This window comes from Brienomyrus brachyistius, chromosome 14 (genome assembly GCF_023856365.1).
Source record: "Brienomyrus brachyistius isolate T26 chromosome 14, BBRACH_0.4, whole genome shotgun sequence".
NCBI classification, from domain to species: domain Eukaryota; kingdom Metazoa; phylum Chordata; class Actinopteri; order Osteoglossiformes; family Mormyridae; genus Brienomyrus; species Brienomyrus brachyistius.
In genome coordinates, this window is record NC_064546.1 from 24,631,302 (window position 1) to 24,656,686 (window position 25,385).

Here is a 25,385-nt window from a genome sequence, read left to right on the forward strand (position 1 = left end):
GAGAAGTATGGGCGTCTCCACTGGGACACTTGGCTTGCTTGTCACGTGCTGCTGTACACAGCAGGATTACGAGGGCCCTGTCCCGGTGCCATAATTCTGCCAGTTGCCCAAGATGCCCAGGGGACCAACAGCCACCTGGGACTCACTGCACACCCCCCCCCCCCCCCCCACCTCCACACAGCCGCGCTGGCTAACTCCACTCTGCTCTCCCCCAGCTCTCCCAAGATCTGACGCGCTTGAAAGAGCACTATGAGCGAAAGATGAAAGATCTCATGGCAAATACAGTGGGGGCCGTCGAGCTGCAGCAGATCAGGCAGAAGCACGAGCGGAAGGTAAAGCCCAGCAGAGGGCGATGGCGAGCCAGAGCGGCAGATGTTGGAAGGGTCACAGGTGGCTGGTAGTAGGTAGTATTGTGTATAAGGACTTTGTCATGCGGGTTGTCAGGTTAAATCCAAGGTTCTGTGCAAGATATTCTCTTAAGCAAATGCGTCATCCATCCATCCATCCATCCATCCATCTTTTATGCCGTTGATCCTGTACAGCAGATAAATTCATGAATTATGAATTAATGGATGAATTAATAATAACCTTTGATACAGACATTAATATATGTGACCCATCACCACGAAATAAGTCTTAAGTCGCACTGGTAGAAATACACCCATAAGACTCAGTTCGTGGTGATGGGTCACATATACCAATAACGGGACCCTTTTAATGCTCGCTGATCATTTTGACTCTGTCATTGGGAGGGGGGGGGTGAGATGAAGAGTTATGTGTTTGCAAAGTTTGGTTGGTTCTACGTTGCATTTTTGTACTTCAAACCTCGTCAAGCCTTTTTATGTTCATCATATCGATTCATAAGGTGTCCGGCTTAACTGGCTTTCAGAACCCCTGCTGCAGAGGGTTGGGGCCTCTGCGTTTGCATTTTATATCCGTCTTTATGTTTTGTGTTGTATACCTTTCGTACACACAGCGTGACCATGTTCAGACTTGAGTGTTGTTGTAACGCGTTGCTGCAGGGAGTCGCATCCCCTCCCGTTTCCCGTAGTAAAGATGTTCGGCTTGCTGTGTCAGCAGTGGTAGGTGAGAGGGCAGCTGTCCGCCGCTGGAACGCCACTCGGCGATCTGTCACTGGCTGTCAATGACAGGCACGGATACGGGGTGGAGGGCTGTTTGCAGGCTTGTTATTGGCTATAAAAGGCAGGGTGGAACGTGCCCCCTGTTTGTCACTCTGGGGCAAATTACAGAGTGTTGTGTGGGACAAGCAAGCCTACCTCCTGTCTTCCTAGAGAGTCATTATCATTATCCGAGCTGAGAATTCTGTCGCGGATGTGACACTCCCATCGGCTGACTCTGACAGCTGACGAATTCTTCCCTAGGCGTTGAGTAACTGCCATTTACTGAACAAGAGGCACTAGGAGCAAGCATAGGTTCAGTCAGAGCAGTGGAGTAACTTCCCACAAATCTTTGTGCTTAGAGGGAAACCTTAGGCTGGGCTCTGTATTTACATGATCTGGCATCTGACTCATGTTGTGCTGCGATGCGGTTGCCCGGGATATTAACCTTTGACCCACATAGCGAACGTGAGCGGTGACCATTTTGTCAAGTGGTATGTCTCTGTCCTGTTGCGACGCTGGCTGCGGCCAAAGATGCAGAAGCTGGTGAAGGCGGCGAAGGAGGGAACCAAAGACGGCTTGGAGAAAACAAAAGCGGCCGTGAAGAAGGGCCGGTCCTTCATTAAAACCAAATCCTTCCATCAAGGTAAGGACCCCCTCTCCCCCGTCCGCCATGACGGTGCCGCTGTGACGTTCATGCCGTCACGCAGACCCCTGCTCTGTCCTCCAGACCGCAAGTCGGCCAATCTGGAGGAAGAGGAGGGCGACCTCTTCATCGAGGTCGAGTGCTTCAATGTGGAGCCTGAGCTATGCCCGGCCCCCGAAGGCCTCACACAGCAGCAGGTACCTTCCTCTCTGTCACTGGGTTCACGTGGTTTTTTTGTCCTCCGTAGGAAAGATGAGTCTTCGCTCAGGAAACGTATGCAATCGTGGTGAAACCGGTTGTTCTGTGTAGAGGTCGCCCTGGGCGTCGCAGCGACTTCATGTTTGTGGGCATCACCTCAATCCAAGACAACCCAAACACTTGCTTTGTCTTAAAAATATCAATATTAAAACCGTTTGTCATGAATTGCGTAAACCGGTATGGACGACTTGACATGTGTGATCTGTGTGTCTGTGCTTGTCGGTAGATGGTGAGGAGACGCATTCTGGGGTCGATATTGGAGAGCGAGAAGAACTACCTGTACGCCCTTAAGCGAATTCTAGAGGTGTGGTCGTTTTGCACAACAGCTATCGTGCAGTAAAAGTGACACTGATGGTGTGTGGGACATTTTAGTGTTACTCACTCTTCAGTGTTTCAGAAGCATCCCTTTGACTTCCATTGAGGAAAGTGTTGTTGCTGCATGACTGTGGATATGCAACAGGCCGACTTACTAAAGCTTGTCTCTAGGAATATGGGTCACATCATGTGCTACCATTGAAGCTTGTCAGCAAAGATAAAACTGCAGGTGGTGCCACCTGGTGACCACTCTTAGAATTTCCAGCGCAGGAAGTCAATCTTGTCACAAAAAAAGTGGGAGAGTGTGGTCTGTGGGACTGGGCACTAGGTCTGTGGCTGCATGAATGGGGGGTGGGCATTACGTCTCAGTGGTCATCATGTGACTCAAGTGGGTGGGGTCACATTTCTTCTAATCAGCATTATGAGAAGCCCCTGTCAGAGATGGAGCCCCGGTTTCTGAGCGATAGGAAGCTGAAGGTGACCTTCTGCCGCGTACGGGAGATCCTGCAGTGCCACGCCCTGTTCCAGATCGCCCTGGCCAGCCGCGTGGCCGAGTGGGATGCCTCCGAGATGATCGGCGACGTCTTCGTGGCCTCCGTGAGTCCTAAGCGACGACCTGGGGGAGCGTATATGGAAAAATGTGGGGGGGCACATGTGTCTTCATTAGCCTGCCTGTTTCCTAGATTAAAGCAGTGTGGCAAGAGGCCTGGGCTGACTTTCTGTTCCAGAACAGAAACTCACAATTCTCTTGTTTTATTATCTCCCCCCCCCCCTTGTCTGAGGAAATAACTTCTACATCTCCACTTCCTCTGCTTTGTGTTTCGCTGTAAAATCGAGAAATGCATTTATATTTTTCATTTTATCATTTGCTGCGGTCTTTGAATGCTGGTAGCCTCCTCCATCAGGATTTTTAAGTGAAATAATTCAGCCAGCAAAGATAATAAGTTAATAATATGAAATCCAGTGGTTTCCTGCAGGTGTGAGAAGTGGGTATTTCAGCTGTAAAATCTTGGCAAAGACACCGTCTCCCTCACTTCTGCCGGAACCTTAGGGTCCCTGGCTCTCGCTTCCTGATTGGTCAGCAGTAGGATGCCCTCCACTCTTCTACCCTGCTGCTTAGCAACACTCACCTCCCTTGACAAAGGAAGTGACCCGCCTTTTCCACTTCCAGGATTTGTTGTTCTGGGTCTGGCTTATTTGTTGAGCTTCAGGTGCTGGTAATCTGTGTCCAACAGTCAAGGGATCTATTCAGGGTTTCAGCTGCGGAGTCTTTGTCATCTTGGAAGCATTGTGATCCCCTGGGTTCTCCTGTGATGTTCTGTGATGTCACCTTCCTTCAGTTCTCCAAGTCCATGGTGCTGGATGCATACAGCGAGTACGTGAACAACTTCAGCCTGGCCATGGATGTGATTAAGAAAACGTGCGCCTCAAAGCCACCCTTCCTGGAATTCCTCAAAGTAAGGAGGGGGCTTAGCGTGGGAGGCGACGGCTGGTTGGTCGATTCAGCAGGGGTGAGAGAAATAGCTAGACTGAAATAACAAGACAGACTGTAGCGTTTACGATCCACCCAAAGACATTTCAGTCATGAAAGTGTGTAAAACTTGGTGTAGAAACACCTCTGGACGTGTGTTGCTTTTTCAAACCACCCAGAACCTCACTCACGCCCCCTACCTGTCCCCACAGCAAAGCCAGGACAGCAGCAGTGACCATGTGTCCCTCTACGGGTTGATGATGAAACCCATACAGAGATTCCCACAGTTTATACTGCTGCTGCAGGTAGGAAGGAGCCCCGCCTCCGGACCCCAAGCCCCGCCTCCGGACCCCATGCCCCGCCCCCGACAGGGCCTCTGTACAGAATAAAACACTTTAACACTATGCATAAAGTTTGTATAATTAATATGAAGTCATACTAATGACGCATCTGTGGGTTCCGGACCCTCCGTGATCCTGAATAAGATAAGCAGTTACAGAAGATGGGTGGATGGGTGGATGGATGGATGGATGGATGGATGGATGGATGGATGGACGGATGGACGGATAATACAGATATTTGGGAACAGATGACCAGGTGGAATTGGCCAGCAGGGGGAGCTCTACACTCACAGACTAAAGTTTGCTGGAAATCTGTTGTGTGGGCAGTCCTGTTAGAATGTATTTAAATCATAAAACCTGTGGAAGTGTGTGTGTGTGTGTGTGTGTGTGTGTGTGGTCCCTGTATACATTACTTTGTGGGGACCTAATGCCCTGTTATTTTTACCTTGTGGGAAGCACGTTTTTGGTCGCCACGAGGGAAAATTCATTTATAAAAATCTGTGACTGCAATCAGAAAACTAAAAATGGCAAAAGTATTTTGTTTTTGTTACTTATGGTTAAGGTTAGGGTTGGGTAGGGGTTACAGTCATCATTATAGGAATTAGGCTTTTGCCCATAGAAATGAATGGATAGTCCCCACAAAGACATGAATACATACGTGTGAGTGTGTGTGTGTGTGTGTGTGTGTGTGTGTGTGTGTGTGTGCTAGGCAGAGCCCCTTTCATGTTGTAATCCGCGGAACCCATGGATCAGCTCGAGAGTGTATCTTAACTGACCCATTCTTCTGCATCACGCCGTTCCAGGACATGTTGAGGAACACCCCCGTGGGCCACGCAGACCGGCTGCCCCTGCAGATGGCGCTGACGGAGCTGGAGACCCTGTCCGACAAGCTGAACGAGCGTAAAAGAGAGGCAGACCAGCGCTGCGAGATCCGGCACATCGCCAAGGCCATGAACGAGCGCTACCTCAACAAGGTGCCGCGGCAGCAGCCAAGGCTGAGACGTGCCCCCACCCCACGGCTGACTGCAGGCCGTGCCACCCTGATTTTTATTCCACGGAAACCCGTCCGCTTGTGACACAGCACCCTATTGATGCTGACTTCCCAGCTGCCCCTTTCCCCTTCCGTGCTGTGGTGGGAGATCCTCAGCCAGAGGGTTGGGTGTGAAACCATGTTGAGTTTGGCCAGTAGGTGGCCTAGTGAATTTAGGCGGGAAACCGTAATCGAAATATTAATCTATGCAAATGAGTAAAAGAGTTGAAAATTTCCTTCTCATGTTCAAATGTTCTCTATTTGAAATGGTGTTTATAGTTGTTTTTTTTTGTACTTTGATCAGTAGATGTACTGTAGCAGTACTTGACTGTAAATGACCCCCCCCCCCCCCCGCTCCCCCCGCCCCAGCTCCTGAGGTCTGGCAGCCGGTACCTGATCCGCTCCGATGACATGGTGGAGACGGTGTACGGGGACCGCGGGGAAGTGGTGAAGACCAAGGAGAGACGGGTCTTCCTGCTTAATGACGTGCTGATGTGCGCCACGGCCAACGTCCGGTAAACTGACCCCAGATCAGTGTGATCCCTCGCCCGTTTTCAGAGAAAGTAACGGCGGCTCTCAGTCTGACTTTCGAGACGTGACCTTGGCATGTATTTGTGGCCATGCAGGGGCAGTCAGGACAGCGGCAGTGCTGGCGCCCCCTCTTGGCAGAAGTTCCTGCTGAAGTGGAGCATACCACTGAGCTTAGTGGACGTGGTGGAGTTCGGCTCCAGCGAGGACGTTGGGGACACCGGCCGATTCCCACCGCCACACTCCGGGGAGAAGTTGGTCATCAGCACCAAGCCCAGTAGGTGTCACTGCGAGACCACAATCCACTTTTGTTTAGAAAAACTAATGAATTCTAATGAAGATTAGAGGATTCTGAGGATCCTCTGTGTACTTGTATACAGCTGGGCTGACGATAAACATTCTCAACTCTTGAGTCTTGAGAGGGAGAATGAAAGTTATACAAATGAAAGGTTTAGGGGAGTGACCTGGTGCCCAAAGGCACCCCTACTGTTGAGCTATGGAATTGCCCCAGTAATAAAAAAATATAAGGACTAACAGGGTGTGAATAATTATGAGCTGCACAAGCCCCTTTGGAGGAAACCATCTGTTGCCAAGGCTTTCAGAGTGACCTGATTCCGTAGGAGATAAATGGTGCACTCTAGGGCAGTGTTTTGCAGTCCAGTCCTCAGGGACATACATACAGTCCACATTTTAGTTCTCTTCCTGAGCTGGAAGGGAGCAAAAATGTGAACTGTCTGGCAGGGAGCTGGGAGGAAGCAAAAACGTGGACTGTCTGCGGGTCCCTGTGGACGGGGTTGGGAAACACTGTTGCAGAGGCACGGGCTGCACGCTGCACCCCGTGGAACATGCATGTCCTGCGGGCGAATGGCACCTCGGGCAGAGACCGCAGATGGAGATAATGCAGTGCTCGACACAGAAGGGTTTGTTCATTTTTGTTTCACCATTAATTTGATGGGCCTGAGCGTTTGCACAGATGGTTTTATTGGTCCTAATGGGATGTCTAATAATATTAATACTTAATGGGAAAGATCTGTCTTCACCTACTGCATCTTGCTCACCGTGACACGCAGACAGGTGAGAGTAAGTATAGTAGTGATGAGCAGCCATGTACAGCAGCTACCAAAAACTGGGGGTTAAGCACATGATCGTTCTGCTGAGGCCAGGCTCGAACCGGGGACCTTCCGATCACAGGCATAGAGGCTAAGCCCCGAGCCACACAGCGTGCGGTTGGTTCTCCATGGAAGGCCTTTCAGGCTGTGTTTCAGTATTTTCATGCTTGCGCTCTGACTGTTAAAACAACTGCGTCTTTAAAAACCTGATTGGCGAACCAGACTTGTGATTTAATTTTCCTCTGCGTTTCCCTCGACCGGCAAGCGGGACAGTTTAAGGCTATATCGGGGAAAGCCATATGATTTGTGGTCACGGGTCGTGCAACGGCTGTTTTTAGTGTAAAACGTGAGCCTTGAATGCTGGCTTTTTCTCTGCGAGTTTTTTGGTGTAACATCATGAGAGGAGATGCATTGATTCCTGGTCAACAGGGAAGGGTTTCTAAGTGGTGCTTTAAAAATGAAGCGTTTCTAAATGTCTTGCATTTCTGTAGTGTGTGTTCTATGGATTTGTGGTTCGTTTGGCTTTGAGCAGTGCATTCTTCGATAATCTAATTCCCGATGAGTAGCTTATCCACCCAGGTTTTCGGCTGGATTTTTCTGGAAAAACCTTTTTATCTCATGCTGGTAGATCTAAGCCTGTTAGTCTGGTTAAGTGATGGGTTTTGTTAATTGATAAGTGACAGACTTTGAAGATATAGTTTGCAGCGTACGGACGAGCACTGCAGCTGGTTGCTGTGGATGACCAGGGCTTTCCACATCAGATGTTGATAGTCACAGCTAATCAGGATGTGGGCTTGTTTCAGTGTGTCGCATTGTAAGACTAGGAGTGCTCTGATGTGCTCTCTGCAGACTGCTGCAAGACTGCTTCCTGTTTTCCTCTGAGGCTCTCGTCGGAGATGCCCTCAGTCAGATGATGGGAGGCTCGCCTCTGACCCAGCAGCTGAGGCAGGTGTTTACAGCGCTGACACAAGCCAGCGAGAGTCCGTCAGCGGTCTCTAGGTCTCGCTGTATTTATGTGGCAGACTTTTGAGAAAACGTCCCCACAAAGAATGCGCATTAAAGAGCCAGAAAAACATTGCGCGTGACTCCAGAAAAGCCCCCGTCCTTCCAGATGTTACTTAAAAACAAAACTATAAACTATAAACTGATTTTTTTTTTGGTCACTTGGATTTAAGATTTGTTAATCATGGTAAATGGACGTCTAGGGGAATTCCCTAGTAAGACAGTAATTCAGGGGTGTGTGTGTGTGTGTGTGTGTGTGTGTGTGTGTGTGTGTGTTGTCAGCAGTCACTGGCTTGACAAATCACAGATTAACTAAACGTGTCTCATTTATCTTCCTCCCGCATACAGCGACACCTCTGCAGATCCAGGGTTTTGTCTGGATGGGGGAATGGGACTCATTCAGAGTGTAGGGGGGGCAGGGGTGGGGGGGGGGGTCACTGAAAGGGCAGGACACGCGACACCCTTTCCGAACGACCCTGGCCTGTTTGGGCCCCCCCACGCTGTGTATCGAAACCTCAGTGCTAAGCAGCCCTCTGGAGGAGGGGGTCGCATTACTGACTGACAGTTTGGGTGTGCAGACAGGAATCCATCTCATTGTTCATTGTCTGCTGGCATCCCGTCCAGGGGGCGCGCTGGCACTGTACCCTGCTGCCTTTGCCAGGCTCCAGGCCCCCCCATAACCCTGACCAGGATAAGCGGTTGGAAGGAGCATGGATGGAGGAATAGATGGATGGATGGACACTGATTGTCATGGCTCACTTTCCATAGCAGAGCTTCTAAAGGTCTAGAAACACATAAACGCCGGCTGGAAAGGTCCGGTGACTTTGGAGGCGAGACCTTTGGTGTCATCCAGCTCGTTTTAAGGGCAAACTGGCTGCAGCATAAGGAAATTCCCGTGTTCCAGTGCGGCTCTGGGAATGTCTGCCTCCCCGCATGGTTTTCCGTCTCTCCGCACTTTTGCCTTTTGGACGTGTCTTATCCTGTCCAAAAAATTTTCCTAACCTTTGGCAGAAGTCTGAGAATGATGCCGCAAAATCCCCGTTTCCGATCACGATGCCATTAGTCATCAACAAAGCAGTCTGGTGTCATCGGCCTCCAATTAATGAGTCGTCTTTTTTCCAGAAAGGGGTGATGTTCGCATCCTGGCCCCCGGGTCACACTGTTACCGGCTTACGGTGTCTGTACTCCACATTCTGTCCTGCAACTAAGTGACTCTGACACCTTCCTCCGCAACATGCATTTGTCATGGCCTGACATGGAGCCTCTGAGACCCGCAAACACGTGTTGCTCGTTTCCCATAACCTCAAGGTGAAGCGTGTCCTAGACGGGCATCTCGCAGCTCACTGGGGCTGCTAGCCGACTCGCAAAAGCAGTAGGGCTTTGCGATGGTAATTAATCCCCAAATTATCTTTTAATTATAAGCGACACTGATGGCTCAGATGGGAAATTTGTAAATACGAGCAGCCAAATGTGAACAGAAACCTTAAATAAATCATTCCCTGTCAGCATGTTCCCTGCTGAAGTGCTACTAATGGAAACAAAGGGGTTCTCGGAATAGCTACGCACTGGCTGGGTGAACGCTGTGCCCGTCACCATGGCAGCGGCGCCCAAGCCAGCAGCGGGCAGCTATTGTCCCGTTACGAAATGCTGATGTGGGAACGTCCCGCTGTTAAAGCCGCATGCGCCAAACCACGTCCCATAAAGGGGCTGCACTGAATGTGCCGCCGTCGTCCTACTGAGCGCAGTGGCTGACTGGCCAGCTTTCAGCCCTCGTCGGGTCACACCGGCACTTCCCGTAGAATGAGTTTGGACTCCGTGTTCACAGCACCTAGGCTTAGAAAAGCAGAACCGTAGCAACTCCGAGTACAATCCCGCCTCCTTAATTTAAGTAATGATGTGCGGTGTGCAATTCCAATGTGACTGGTCATGTGATCAGCCACTGGCATCCAGTCCACTGGAGCCCTGTCATGACTTGGCAGAGTGTCACCAGTCAGACTGGCCAATAGTGTCCCCAGAATCCAGGTGCAAATGATTCAGTCAGCCAGAGAGCACTCTCCCCCACCAAAGGTGCCCCCCCCCCCCCGGTATGGAGTGGGGTGGTTTAAGAGTCACTACGCCGTGGGGGAGGGACCCTCTACCCTCCCACCCTGACGCTCATGTAGCCAGCAGAGTGCTACTCCAGTGCTGCAGTTGGACGGAGGGGGCCACAATGCCCTCTTTGTCTGGGAGGGGTTGGTTACCATGCAGGGCACATTGGTGCCTAAGGGTTTGGGGGGGGAGACATTAGGTGGTGGTGAGATGGCCTCCATTACCCCCTCCCCGCTGTTGGCATGAACGCATAGGACTGGGTGTGAGTAACTGCAGGACTGTCACCCCCCCTGACTAACCCCTCTCCCCCTGCCCTTTTCTTACGTGCCTCCCGTTCTATCCCATTTCTCGCTGATAAAGGACGAGAATCTCCGCTTGTCCCGCGGCACTCGATCTCCACCTCCGCTCCTGCTCGCTGTCGGTGCGGGTTTCAGGAAACGCTGAAAAGATGCCCGCTGGCGTAAAATTGTCTCACGTCCCCCCTGAGAGCAGAGCCCCCTGGCACGGAGGGGTGGGGGGGGGGTGGGGGGGTTATGCAGTCGAGCAGCAAACGTGGGCTTCTTCAGCACCCAGCTGCCATGACCTGCCCCCCCCCCCCCCCATGGGGGGCCTGAGGTGCCTTTGACTGGCGCCTCTCTGTTTTCTCACACTGGGGGTCTGTTTCAAATGCCCAGCCAAGACTTCATGGCATTTGTGCGACGGCTTATCATATGAGCTCTTCAGAAATGCCTCAGAAATGCGATTGCCCCTATTTTCTGACAATCCTTGGCTGTATCTTGTGCTTGGAAGACTTTAAGATCTGTCAGCGGGTCTCCTAGTAAAGAACCAGCGTCAGGCTTCAGTCAGGCTTCAGTCAGGCTTCAGTCAGGCTTCAGTCAGGCTTCCGTCAGGCTTCAGTCAGGCTTCAGTCAGGCAGAGAGTATTCATTCAGCCCCTAGAAGGCTAGTTTTCCCACTGCATTGACCTGTCTGCCTCGGCCTCCTTCCCAGATAAGCTGTATGTGGGTCCGGGGCAGCTGTACCAGGACCTGCAGAACTTGGTGCATGACCTCAGCCTTGTCAACCAGATCTCCAGCATGATCAGCAGCTTGAAAGGGAAGTACCAGGTGAGGGAATCCTTGGGGTCACATGGGTTAGTTAAGCAACACGGGTCAGTTATTGAACTAATCAGTCACGCAATTGGCAACCAGCCAAGTAAAGTTAGTCCTTGCAGATGCTCAGCGTCCTGAGCATGTCCTGTAGGCGAGCTGTACAGCATGTCCCGGCAAAGCGAGGGAGTTACTGTTCTCCGTGTGTTTTCCACACCGACCTCTGACCTGTCCCCTGCCCACCCTGCAGAATGTGAACACCACCGTAGCCCAGGACTGGGTGTCCGGCCTCCAGCGGCTCATCGCCAAGAAGGAGGAGGAGATCCGAGCCGCAGACCGCTGTCGCATCCAGCTGCAACTCCCTGGAAAGCATGACAAGTCAGCCCCCGTCTCCCGTGACGACAGTCGCCCCCAGTTACCCCGCCCTTTCTGCTGTTCATTCCCATAGGCTTTCTCAAGCGTGTTGATCTCCATGTGGCAACCTTGAGCTTGAGCACCTCTGAATTCCTGTTTAGCTGACATAAATGCATGCATCACTCTCGCCTCCATGTGCCTATTTAATTTCTTGAACCTTCTTTTCCGTTCCGATCCGTGTTAATGGCAGACCCAGCTCTGGCCCCTCCGATGTTGTTATCCCAGAATGCTGAGTGAACGTCCCCCTTCCCCCCGCCCGCCGCTATCGAGGACCCCATGTGGAATCTGACTTACAGGTGATGAGTCGCTTTTCTCCCCCAGCAGGTCTGGCCGGCCCACGTTCTTCACCGCAGTGTTCAACACGTTCAGTCCTGCCACCAAGCAGTCATGGATCAGCAGCCTGCAGATGGCCAAGCTGACCCTTGGTACGGGCGCCTTGCTGACCTCCACACCTCTCTTAGCATGGGGGTCTTTGGACAGAGTGGTGCGGTTTCTCCCTATGAACCTGTCCTCTTTTTATGGAATCATCATTTAAGGCCAACGGCCTGGTGCCAGCAGTCAAAGTTATACACCATCTGTTATAAACCTCCTCATTTTATTAACTTCCATTAATTTGATCGGCACTGGGGCTGCTTTCGCTGTTTGGGTCCCGGAGTTATAAAGTGAAGTTTGTTTTATCCAGCCTTTTAGGAGCAAACGTGTCTCTCAAACGGGAAGCGTATATCTGCGTGTGTCAGGACTGAGCTTTTCTTCTTCGGTCGGTCTGTGGTGGGGCCCCCCGCCTCTTTCCCTCGCAGAAGACGACAACCTGCTGGGCTGGTTCTATGCCGAGGACGACGTGAATCAGATGACGCGCCGGAAACATCCGCTCCTGCTGAGGCAGCTGCCCGTGGTCATGTCGAAGCTCCAGGAGTTCAAGGCAGGGCGTCCGTCGGGGGCCGTGGCGATGCTCGGCGTGCCCCTCCCACCTAGAACCACACGTTCTAAGTCACCGATTTTATATAGAGGACTGGCAGCTATTCACAAGCTATAGCACCTCTGTTCTACTATTCTAGAAGTATTATCACCATGGCAACTTTAAGCACTCATGTTTACTTTCTGGTTATATATGTTTTTTGGCTATTGTCATCATATAATCCAAACCAAGCAAACCTCCATAACATTAATCGAATGTTGCTGGTTTAAGGTCTAAATCTTCGTTGACCCACTGCTCCAGCCGTGAGCTAATGGTCATTCATTTCAGGACTGTTTGCTTGGAAATCGGATCACTCCATTCCGTTTTTGGCACTGATCCCTCCCTCTTGGTGACGGCTGGCTTCTCTGCCTTACCCCCCTCACCCCTCCCCCCCCAGGTGGAATGCGCGGCCCACAACCCTGAGCCCCTCTACAACAGCGAAAGCACCGCCGACACCCCGGCCATGGGGCACGGCTGCGTGTGGGTGAGCGTATCTCATGTACTACTGGTTCTCACGCCCTCTGCTCGCACGCCGGCCGCCTTCAGGTCCTGTCTGCCGACCGCACCGGGCTTGGGGGCTCTGTGTGGGAAAGGTTTGTGTGAAAAGCAGTTGCTGTGGAGATGGTGGAAGCCGGAATCACGTCCGTGTGAGCGCGAGTGTATCCGCAGAGAATGTGAATGTCCCCACTTTGTAAGCTGGGTGTCTCCCTCTCTGCCTCAGGGTTAGTGCTTAGAAAATGCTTAAGTAAAAATTAATGACACCACAGTGGCAGTAAAAAAATCAGCACTTTTAGCTACCGTTCATCCAGAATATTCTGTTTGGCTGCATGACACTTGAGGTGGTAAGGTCCCGACGTTGCTTTTTGTTGATATTGTCGTTATGTAGGCAAACGAAGGGTTAAGCTCGCCAGATCGGCTCTGTAATCTGTGAATAATTCCTTGCGATCTGGATGAATAATTGAGCTCCTCTGCTGGCTGTTACCCAGAAACGTCCCACTTACGGCCGCAGAGTGCTCTTAGCTGGGAGGCTTTTCATTGGGCTCTGTGCCCTCCCACCGTCCGCACTTCCTGCTTCCTCTTCCACAAACACAAGTGGTTTATCTAAAGGATGTGTTTCACATTAAATGGTTTTAGTGACCCCCCCCCCCCCCCCCCGTAAAAATACTGTACGGCGCCCAGGGCCAGACTGTGCTCGATGCCTCATCTCTACCCTTTATAGCATGGATGCAAACATGCATTACAGCAGTGATCTGAAATATGCAGTTTGCTCATTTTACGTAGCATTTTCAGGCCAATCTGGAATGTTACTCTAAAAATAAAAATGTATTATTGACATATCCATAGGCACCTCTTTGACTTTCAGATGTGGTATTAAGTAGTGTCATCCATCTCCCAGCTGCTTACCTAGTACAGGGTCATGAAGGGCCTGGAATCTGTCCCAGGCAGGATAGGACACAAGGCTGGGGATCCTCTGGATGGGATCCCAGTCGATTGCTGGGCGCATCCACTCAAGCACTATCAGCAGTCTAGGGGAAGCTGCTGGGAATCAGCACATACGGAACAGGCGTGGAATTCAAACCCATAACAGTGATGCGAGGCTACCGTGCTGCTCGCTGAGACACCCTGATGTGGTTTTAGTTTTGCTGTTTTGCATTCAAAGCAGAGCCATTATCTGCTGTGTGAATAGTAATTGACTCCTTGCTGAAATTCAAGACAGCAGCCCACCTGTGTTGTAAGGCGATATGAGCCGCGCCGCTTTAGGGCTATCCCGCTCCTCTGGTTTTTCTTTGACCCCATTGGTTCGCTTCCGGTCAGGTGGCCAGCTGCACCAATCAGATGGGCCAGATTTCCGTGGTGGCCCTACAGAGCTCCAGCCCCAAGGTGACGGAGTGCTTCAACGTGGAGTCTCGCATCCTGTGCATGACCCACGTACCTCCAGACGACACCCAGGAGGACGCTGTGGCAGTCCCGGAAATGGACTCCTCCCTCGGGAAGGCCGGGGGAACCCCCACCATTTGTCTGGGGATGGAGGACGGGAGGTTTGTGCAGTCGTCTGGCCCAGCATCGCGTTGCTCCATTGCCATCGGTTTCAAGAAGACCTGAAAAAAAATCACAGGCATGCTGGGAGAGCATGCAGAGGGCAGTCAGAGTGCTTGGGACCCTGTAGACCTCACCCATGCAGCACTGACTGCGCCTCGTTGGCGGTCCTGTGCTCCTTCCAGCATCTCCGTGTACAAGAGCAGCCAGCGTTCGAAGAAGGTCCGGCTTCAGCACTTCCCCACGCCGGAGAAGTCGACCGTAACTAGCCTGGTGTACGAGGCGCGGTGTCTGTATGCTGGCCTCGTGAGCGGCTCTGTCGCCGTCTACTCCAGGGCCCCAGGTGAGGCTACAGGTTTGAGGGCTACTCATGCACACATCCTATGTTGTACCTTCATATCCATCCTCCCATTTCCTGTTACCACTTGTACTCTTCCGGGTTGCAGGGGGGTCCGGAGCCTATGGGTGCAAAGGGCAGAGAACAACCCAGGATGGGGTGCCACCCCATCACAGGGCATATTCAAACACCACTCACACATGTACACCTAATTTGGTAACTCCAATTAACTTTAGCATGTTTTTGGACTGTGGGGGGAAACCGGAGTACCTGCAGGATCTCCACACACATGGGGGTTCGAACCCAGGTCACAGAGGTCTAAGGCGAATGCTAACCACTGCCCATATATAATTTATAGATAACAATAAATTTGCAAAATTACTAATAATTAAAACGTTGCACTAATAATGTAGTAATAGGCTGCAGTCTGATTGTCTCCTACTTGATTTGTGTTTATGAATAAACATTATGTTAATGGGACAGTCCAAAAAACATATTTTTTTCATATGTCTTACCCTTTAGACATTTTACCCCAGTATACAGTTTATGGCAGTATTAAAGAAAAAATAAGTAATGATACTGTGAACTATCAGAGAGAGCATAAACAGGCTCATCAGTGCAAAAGCTGAGTTTTAAGGAAACAAGGAGACAAAATGTTGGAAAAAGCACCCTTTGTTCGATGCTACTGTCACTGCCCGATCTGTGACACCTGCTCAATCTGTGGCACCTGCCTCATATGCAACACCTGCCTGATCTGCAGCACCTGCCCGATGTGTGACACATGCCCGATCTTTGGATGCATGCGCACTAGGTTTCACATACGCCACACATGCTCCTGCAGTTTACAGCGCATTCGCGGCACATTTTGTCTCTGTGACATTAACCTACATACGCACGTCATTGTCTGACCACGTTTTTTTTTTTTTTTATATTAACTGAGACTCCAATCACCATTAATGTTATGCATAACAGTACATTGCCTTAATACAGCGTCCAGTTTAATAGAAAGAAGACTGTCTGAATTTTTGGAGGTAATAAAAATATTACCTTCGGGAATTCTAAATACCAGGGTATGCCGGCTAAGCCTATCTGCCTAGTGTGCTGTGACTGCTCAGTCTGTTATGAGCCAGTTATGACATCTTACCATAGTGTGTTTGGAGAGAATGGCTTCTACACATATGAGCTGTGCTCTTTGGCCTGGAGACACGCCTTATTGTTTAGTTCTTAGTGAGCAAAGATGTGATCTCAATCCTGTGTGTTGTATTTTTGGCTCTGCAGATGCAGGACGTCACTGGGGGTGGTCGGTATTTATTCTGGATCGTTTGCGTTTATTTCCAGCCCCCGCCCCCCGGTTAATTGTGCGTTCATACTTGGCGGAGACCTTCTGGGTTAGTGATTGTGTTTGCTAGGAAGTGTAGTATTGTTTGGCTCCAGCGAGAGTCATTAGCCACCCTCATGTTTAACTTTGGGCTCTCCTGAGAGCCAGGCATTGTGAAATCAGCCTCTCTGTTTATTATGAACACTGTGTGGACCTGAAAGCGAGACAGAAATGTGAGCTGGGAGAATGCTGGACTGCAGAGTCATTCAGCGGCTGTCCTCCTGCTGTCCTCGCTCAGGAGGTAGAAGAGCAGGGTACTGTTTCGGCGATGGCGTCAGCTTGGGCCCTGGGAGACGTCTGCCAAAGTGGCTGGGGTTCTTTCTCCTTGCTTACAGAAGGCCGAGACGGACAGGGACCGGAGCCGTGCTCTCTGTGCACTGCCAGGGAAGTGTGTCATTTCTCTCGTCTTTGACACTCTACTATGTCCCTGACAATTTTCTCGCAGACCTGGGCCTCAGTTTGGGGACAGCAGATCTCCATGGTGCCCCAGACTTTTCTGAGAAAGTCTTTATGGGGAGTTATTTCTGTTTTCCTCTTTCCATCAATCTATCCCAGGGGTTTTGAAGCCATCCCACAACACCATAGCCATTACGCATTTTTCCTGTTGCTACCGGAAAATTGGATCGCACTCGCCCAATAATTTAAGCCGCTGACTACCAGGTGAGCAGGTGGTCCTGTCTCAGTGACCCCGCGGGTGGCTGTGACATCATTATGTAATTAGGCAGGCAGACGCCATAGTATGAAGTCTCGCTAACATTAAATCCGACGCTAACGTGGAATTGTCCCCCTAAGTCTCGCTAATGTTAAATCCGACGCTAACGTGGTATTGTCCCCCTAAGTCTCGCTGATGTTAAATCCGACGCTAACGTGGAATTGTCCCCCTAAGTCTCGCTGACGTTAAATCCGACGCTAACGTGGAATTGTCCCCCTAAGTCTCGCTGACGTTAAATCCGACGCTAACGCTTCCAATCATGCAGAGTGCATCTGCTTTGCTGCAGGACAGCATACCATGATCCAGCGAAACCTTCCAGATCCAGACAGAAAAAATATTAGATTTGTCTGGTTTCTTTTGGCTCTGTCGGTTTATAGCTCTGCTAATCGTCCAGCAAATGGACTTCCAGAGGTCTCAGTGTCCTGACTAAGATCATCCTGGCCCGTAGCTGACAGAACCCGGTCTTGCAGCACCATGAGTGAGCTCATACCTCTTAAACAGGCCAGTGGGTTAGCACCAATGTTATATATTTATTTCCTGCTCCACTGCTATTCAGCACCCCTCCCCCCAGTCCAGTCACCAGTGATTATGTGGGCCGGAGTCTGTGATTCATCTTCTCCCCAGAACTCCCCCCACCCACCCCGCTCTTCACTGTCTGTCACCTGATCCTCCACCTGCCAGTGCCTGTGTACCTCTGCTGGCTCTGATCTCAGATCAGATCATGACCTCCGCTCCATGCTTTATGACACTTTTAACGTGCGTGCAGAAGTATGACAGCTAATGCAGAGCGGAGCGCCTGACCCCGAATCTCTCGGCACCCTAACCTGCAGTCGGGGGAGGGCAGGTGTCTGCAGGCTGTCATCTGGCTAAACTATGAGGACCGATTTTCACGGGGCTGCAGGAATGTCTGACTGCACGTCCCTCGGGCCCCACCTCCCTCTTCTTCATGGCCCTGAAAGTGAGCTGGACTGGGCTCTGAGCTGTTGTGGGTCCGTTCTGGGCCCTGTCGTTGCTCCCTGGCTCCCGGCCTGGAGCCCGTTAAAAACAACCCTTTTGTGACTCCACGTCACCAGGCTCCGCGGTGCAGCCTTCCAGGAATGTCTGACTACCTCGGCCCACTTTTGTCCTGTCTTCTCCATAAAACTCTGGAAGAGTTCTTCTACAACACCTGGTTTACGGGAACGAAAGTCTTTCATTGATTGCTTTGTGGTTTCATGTGAGAATATCATAATGGCTGGAAATATTTCATGCAGCTCCTACGGGCTCAGGATAAAACAATAAAATAATTTAGGATTTAAATTTGTATCCCATTTGGTTTTCAAATAATTTCTTTTTAACCAAGTCTTTGATGCATGTACCATGAAACAGCCGTGCTGATTCGGGGAAGTCGCTGTCGATTGTGACATACTAATCCTCTGATTGATTTGTCACGTACTTCGATCTGCCCAGCTCTCCTTTTACCGGCTGTCAAAACTTGAAAGCAAAAATGAGTCACTCCTGAAAGTTTTAAGACTCCTGTGCTGGTCCATGGGAAAGTGGTGGACTAGCCTGTGATTATCCAGCCCGGATTAGCATTTAGATTAGATCCACAGTTTTCCAGGCCCTCGGGAGACTGGGTTCAGCATCCGGTGATGTGATCTCAGCAGACCTGAGTGGCTGGCGTGGATTACGCTTTGCATAGCGTGGTGAGGGCAGAAGGTATGGCTCAATCTCTCTGACTGAAACTTCCATCCAGCTGTATAGCCAAGTTTGCTGATGTCACCATGGATCATCGCTTTACTTAGGCGTTCCGTATCATGCATTTTTAACTTGCCGCTTGCTGTCTGGTTGGGTCTTTCTATTGCCGTTCTTCGCTGGTTTCCGTCACCGAGCCGGGCATGAGTGTGAAAGGTGGAAACCGCTCGTTAATCGCGGACCGTCGTGATCGGAGAGGATGTACTGGTTGTTGGGACAGGCTGGGCCGAAATGGAGCCCTGCGCAAGTTGTTTTTCAAACTCAAGATGGGTTTCGGAAGGATTTGCATCTTTTTTTTGCAAACGTGTGAAAAACGAGAGGAGCTCTCGCCGTTGCCTGCGGAGCCCTCCTTGCAGATACTGTGCAACTCTGCATTTGATCATCTATCCATTTTCCAAACCGCTTATCCTACTGGGTCGCGGGGGGTCCGGACCCTATCCCAGAAGCAATGGGCACGAGGCAGTGCATTTGATCTGATTATTTTAATTACACTGGCTGTGTGATGTTCCCCTTTGCAGCTCCTCCATCCTGCTGACACCCCTTCGATAAAACTGTGTTACTCAGCAGTGTGAGAAGCGCTGACATGTCCCCGCGAGCAGCTCCACGCCCCTGCAGTCAGGCCGGCGTCGTGGAAAGTGCTGGGCTGGCTGTAGGGGGCGCTGGTTGGGACAAAGCCGTTAAAGATTGATGGTGGAGGGGTGGGTTTCTACGACCTCGTGGGCGCGGGTCTGTGACACAAGAGCTCCAGCAGGCTGTTAGTCGAAACCCACGCACACACACACGTTTGTATTCCTATCTTTGTGGGGACTCTCCATTAATTTCTTTGGGAAAAATCCTAATCCCACCAATCCCCTTAATCATACAATCATAGGTAACCAAACAAAATACCAGACTTTTTGACATTTTCAGTTTTTTGACTGTAGCATGTGCATAAATTACAGGGGTGATGGGGGTGTTGTAACAGAGGCACGCACACACACGCACACGCTCAGCTCATTAAGTGGCAGAGGGTGGGGGTGTACTGCACTTCCACTTTTATTGTTATTCTCGCTGCTCCTCTCTCCTAATGGCAGGAACCGCGATTATCTCCTGCACTCTGGCTTCAGAGGCTTTTGGTAGGATTCTCCATCAGAGCATGCTGTGGCTTTTATAGCCTGCATCCTGAGATTACTGGGCTGGTTTCCGCTGGTGCCCAGGCAGGCTTCTGCTTGAGGTGCCCCAGTCTTGTGCGAGTGCTCTTTGTCAAGCTCCAGTCATTGCAAGTCGACCTGTAGCGCCCTGAAACACAGCACACAATCAGGTTCACGTCCTCATCCGTCTTCCCCCAGATGGCCAGTGGGACGTGGACTCCCCAAAGCTGGTGAAACTAGGGGTGCTTCCTGTGAAGAGCATGCTGGCAGTGGAGGACCACGTGTGGGCTTCATGCGGGGGCCAGGTCTTCATCATCGGCAGCAAGACCTTCGCCATTGAGGTAGTGCTGTTTCTTTAAGGAGGGGGTAGCACAGGATTGTGGGATATGGGAACGCTGACATATTATCAGCCAACAGGAACACACCCTGTAGGTCACATGGTGCTGATGACACACCCACCTCTTAGGTTTGCTTGTGAGATGTGACGTTTATAGCTCTAACGTGTGTGGATGTTTATGTGTGTTTGTTCGCGGAGCAGCGACTGGGCGCCTGACAGATTCCTCTGCAGCGTGTCGTGCTTTTGCCTTTGGGCTGTAGAAGCGAAAACGCAGCTGCTTTCACAAGCTCACCAGCACCTCCTCCTCCTCCTCCTCCTCCTCCTCCTCCCGCCTCAGTCTCCGCATCTTATGCAACTCGCCTGTTCCTCGTGGTGAGGCTTGTGGGCGTAGGAGCTGGGGCCACCCCCCAAACCCTGCCCCCCCCCCCCCCCCCAAACAACCCGACACACTGACACGCAGAGGATGGAGGGCAGGGTATTTTTAAAAAAGGAAGAAAGGAGAGCTGAATGAATCTGAGCCTGGTACAGGGGGAGGGAGAGGAGTATGAAATGTTCCATCTGTCCAGCCCTCGTGAAAATGTTGGCCTTACTCTCACCAGATCGGCTAACGCAGCACAGCCTGGCTGTGTGACCCCCTCGTCCTCAGACCAAAGCCCAGCACTGTGCAGATGATGTACATCTTGTTAAAACTACAGATGGCACACATTAGTAAACATGATGCAGGATGCGTGTAGGCTGAGTAGCCCGTAGTTGTTAAACACGGACGTGATGGAGATACGTCCTCTGTGTTTTGCTTTGATTTGGTATTTCAAATGCTTGTTTTTTTTCTCTCCCAGTTTGGAGGCATATTTAGTCATTATTCTAAGTCATTTTCTAAACCGTTACACAGCAGATGTCCGGGCCGTCATGACTTTATGTACGATGTAAGATAAGATGGAACTTCATTGATCCCTGTGAGGGGAAATTTCTTTGTCCATTACCGCAGAAGATATAAATGCAACAAAGGATAATTTAGGTAGAAATAAATACAAAGAATAGTGTAAGTAAAATAGACAATAAATATGTGAAGAAAGAAACTGTATTTAAAAAAAAAAATAAAAATAATGTACTACTCTGGTAAAAACAGCAGTTGTGCAAATAGGGATGTATGTTCAGTGTCCTTTCTAACACGAGTAATGAAAGTGTTTATTAATGACATCAAAGCTGTGGATGCCATTCACTACGGCCATGTGCTCATTTGGGTCGGTCCCCAGCCCACATGTAGACGCTCTGCCGGACACAGTGACTCATGCATTGTGTCACGTTCCACCACAGTGACACCTGCACCCGGACCCATCCCAGAATAGTCAGCCGGGGACTCGACTCCTCATCCCGTTTGTGAGCCTCGTTCAGCAGACCACCTGCACCGGGGCTTGGGAAGCAGCTTGCGTCCCAGCCAGGGGGGGCCAGGAAACAAAGGCGGGGGGGGGGGGGCTGCACAGTTCAGATGAGCTCTCCCCCCACGGGAGCACAGTTGTTTGTTACTGGCCAAGCAGAGGAGTCACAATCTAAAATGGATGATTTCATTTATAATACACAGCTGTGCAGATCAGCTGTCTCTCCTAGGACTTCAAGTAGTTACATTATGTAAAGTTTGGTTCCTTAACCTCTGAGTTCCCTGTCACCCTCATGAAGTAACTGGTTGAGTGATAGAAGAAAACTATTTGAATTTTTGTGACTGGTTGGTTGCTAGGCTAACAAGTACAGCTTGTGCATCCAAGCTGCAGGCTGTCCCAATGGGGTGAGCGGGCTACATGTGGACTGTCTCGGGGTTATCCTTCCAGACAAATGATAATAATGAGTGGATAGAAGATCCAAGTTACAACCAGAACCAAGTTGCCCGGTCTTCAGACACGTGGGAATGCAATCTGTCTGCCATGTTCCCCACAGCGCCACCTGGAGGCTCACCAGGACGAAGGCATGGTTGTGTCGCACATGGTGGTGGCCGGCGTGGGCATCTGGATTGCTTTCAGCTCCGGTTCGACCCTGCGGCTCTTCCACACGGAGACACTCGCGCACCTGCAGGACATCAACATCGCCACGCCCGTGCACCACATGCTTTCTGGTAGGTGGCCCCGCCCACCCGCCACCCAGAGCTCCTCCCATTTCCCCGTGACTGGGTCACGCGTCAGGACCACCTGACCTGCATACTGGAAATCTGGGAGCGCGCAATTTTGGCTTTTTGGGAAGGCCTTCATTTTTTTCCCCCCCAAAGGTTTGCAGTACTTCTATATCAATCAAGAATGCTGGTTTGAATCAAAGTATTTATGTTCTTATGCGGTCCGCAGGGCGAGCTACTGTTCCACCTTGTGAAGCTTCTCTGATTGCTCTGAACTAAATGTCGCACTGATCTCGCATATCCGGCCTCTTCAGATGAGCAGGTGTAGGGTTACACCCTCTCTTTGTATCTAACCGCGAGCTGACAAACCATGACGTGTCAGTCATCTTTCATGCCGCACCTTTATTGCTTCCCATTACCCTCCTGTCCCGCCTTCCCATGGCGTGTGAATTTCCCACTTCAGGATCCTTTCATCGCGGGCGTCTCTCTTTTTTTTCGCTGGGCTGCACGGTGAGCCCTCAGTCAGCTGTAGGGGGGGCCTTTTGCTCCTCTATCCACTTTGGCACAGGCTAAGCTGGCGGGATTTTCGGCAGTAACCATAGGCAACGTGCTTGGGAGCGACCGTGGGTCACGCAGAGGAGCGTAATTCACTTGGTAAAGATACTCAAATGTTGGTAGTGAGGCATTTTGGGGGGGGGGGGGGAGAATTTATACATGGGGACACCTGTGCAGGATGCTGTGGACAGCCTGTGGATCAGGGTTAAACTCGAGGGTAAAGTGCTGTGTCCTGGATGGGGAGCTGAGAGAGGGCAGGCAGCTCGTGCAGCCTTGGCGATGTGGCCAGGATGGCTGTTGTGCCAAGCCAGGCACTTTGTGTACCGGCGTGGGTGGGTGTCGCTCATGGTGACTCGCATTGTAGTACGGATGGGAGAGGAGAACATTTAGGCTGTTCGTAGCTCCCCATAAATAACGCCTCAAGGTCTTCAGATGCTCACTACTTGTCAGAACGATAAAGAAACCATGGAAACGTCCTGTCAGGCACTTGTCTAGTCTCCACCCCAGAGGTCACTCCGAGACCCGCCACAGTCCGTCATGCCGTAGAGGGACTATCATGACAGATGCTGGCATCCTTTTCTTATTTTTTCTTTTGACGAAACGCTACAGACTGTGAGATTGAATCGAACTGCAGTAGAAATGACAACCTCTGTGTTTAGCCCGGAGCGTGTCTGACTATGACTGACGTGTTCAGCATCTTACAGAAATGCAAGGCGACACTCCTGACGAAAGGAATGGCAGGAATCATATGTGTCTGTATGTATCTGGTCTTGGTGAGGGCCAAGAAGTCCTGGGGGTCCTACTTTACACTGTGCAGACTCTGTCCTGAGGGGCCTCGGTATACGGAGGTCATTAAACATTTACATAGTTGATACAACATGGGCTGAAATTTAATTACTGAAAATGTCTTGAAAGTATCAGCAGTCCCCCTGCAGGGAAAGAAGGCATCGCTGTTTGTCCTGCCTTGTTTACTGGCGTTTGGGCTCTGTTCGCTGTTCTGGGATCTACCCCTTACCCCCCCGTCATAGGACAGTCGTTCTGCGGTTTGTGGGCTAATAACCGCTCTTGTAGAGCACGGAGCTGCTCCTCCTGCTGGGTCACGTTTTCACCCATGATGTAGCAGTTTCAAAAGCTGTTCGCTCCTCTGGATTGTCCACCATTTTTTACAAACCTATTTATAGTCGCTTCTCACCTAGAACCCGTGTGTTTGCGCACAAATTTCTGCCTTTCTGTAGGTTGCCCACTCTGTCTTTACTTTAGCAGTGTTTGCTTTTTCTGCCTTTTCATGAATGATTGGGTAACAAAACAATCGGCCAGGGACATGTGTCATGTGTCTTGATCTGATTTTCAGTCCCTTGCATCACTGGAGCTGTCAAAACATGTTCAGCGGGAAGTGATGTAATGTGGGAGTGACAATTACGGATGGGGTAAGGGGACACAGTTTTCTGTAAGGAAGAATATGGCCGTGTTGGCGCATTTGTTTTGACTGGTTTCCAGTGTCGTACTGGGAAAGATGTATATCGACACAAAAATCTTTATGAGCACGTACCCAGAGGAGTGATTGATTTTCATTGTGCAATCTTTGAGCGGCAGGCAATCTGACTGTGCGACTGAGATAACATAATGCTCCGAAAAACTGGCATATTGTCTCATGCCTGGATCTGAATGAAAGTCCAGCTTGCACTCTGTTTGTTTCAGGATACCATCAGTGCTGAGGTTTATTTATCTAACTGAATGATCTTTCAGTCCTGCTGCCTCAGCCCTGAAGCAGTCTGTCCCACACACGGAGAGTCCGGCTCCTCTTCCTGAAGGCGGGTACCTTGGTCATTACGGGGGAGGGTAAAGATGCTAGGGTGTGATTCTGCTGCTTTTTGGGCCCCCCCAGGAGAGTTAGATAATGAGGCTCATTGCGCGGGCAGGAAGTCAGCTGCAAAGAGGAGGAGCTCAAAGGACTGAGCCTCCCTGTGCCCTGGGGCCTTGCTGCCTAGGAGTCGACTTCCACGGATATCTGTGGATATATGCTTCTGTTGTAATCACCCGAGTTCACCTAAAACTGTTTTGCTTCACCGAAGGGCTGGACTGGCTCTCCTGTGATTTGTACAGACACGCCCGGATTTGCCTTTCGAAAGTCAGATGGAATTCGCCCCGCGGTGTTCCTGCACGCTGAGCACCGCAGGGTGTGAACTGTGAGCCTCACAGTTTTCGAATCTACTGTGGTGGCATTGACCACCTAGTAAGGCCCGCGTACCAAAGAGTCATTCATTCATATAGCTGGATATTGTATGGGAGTTATTCAAGCTGTGTGCCGGTACCAGATGGGGACCGCTAGACCACTAGGGGCCCCGCCAGGCTTAAGAGTCCAGTGGTTGGGATCATTTTGTCCTGGGACCCAAGCTATTGGTGTTTAGTTTTGTTGACATTATCAATGGGGTAGAACAGGGGTGCCAAACCTGATCCATGCAGAGCCACTATGGGGTGCTGGTTTTTGGGTTCTGGGATGACCTGTCAGTCAGCCGATAATAACAGGTTCTCCTGTGGATCCACTGTTATTGGCTGATTGAGAGGTCATCGCAAAAACCCGCACCGGCTTTCCATGGATCAGGATTGCCACCCCTGCCATTGAGGGTTATGAACACCGGTTTAATGAATCTTCTTCGTTGCAGTATAAATGTGAACCTTTTCGACTGGCTTTTCCACTCCAGTTC

General features: G+C 50.7%; 1 protein-coding gene across 1 annotated transcript in view; it reads left to right on the top strand.

The window, feature by feature from the left end:
• The window catches only part of arhgef10 (Rho guanine nucleotide exchange factor (GEF) 10), a 46,920-nt gene that overhangs the window by 13,607 nt on the left and 7,928 nt on the right, over positions 1 to 25,385 (top strand). Inside the window, 19 exon segments of the mRNA XM_048974597.1 lie at positions 216 to 332; positions 1,653 to 1,764; positions 1,849 to 1,961; positions 2,249 to 2,326; positions 2,755 to 2,934; positions 3,678 to 3,794; positions 4,021 to 4,113; positions 4,953 to 5,123; positions 5,549 to 5,694; positions 5,806 to 5,984; positions 10,896 to 11,011; positions 11,244 to 11,371; positions 11,732 to 11,832; positions 12,205 to 12,326; positions 12,760 to 12,846; positions 14,178 to 14,401; positions 14,585 to 14,742; positions 19,889 to 20,031; positions 21,957 to 22,131. Coding sequence (XP_048830554.1) covers positions 216 to 332; positions 1,653 to 1,764; positions 1,849 to 1,961; positions 2,249 to 2,326; positions 2,755 to 2,934; positions 3,678 to 3,794; positions 4,021 to 4,113; positions 4,953 to 5,123; positions 5,549 to 5,694; positions 5,806 to 5,984; positions 10,896 to 11,011; positions 11,244 to 11,371; positions 11,732 to 11,832; positions 12,205 to 12,326; positions 12,760 to 12,846; positions 14,178 to 14,401; positions 14,585 to 14,742; positions 19,889 to 20,031; positions 21,957 to 22,131 — 2,560 coding nt within the window.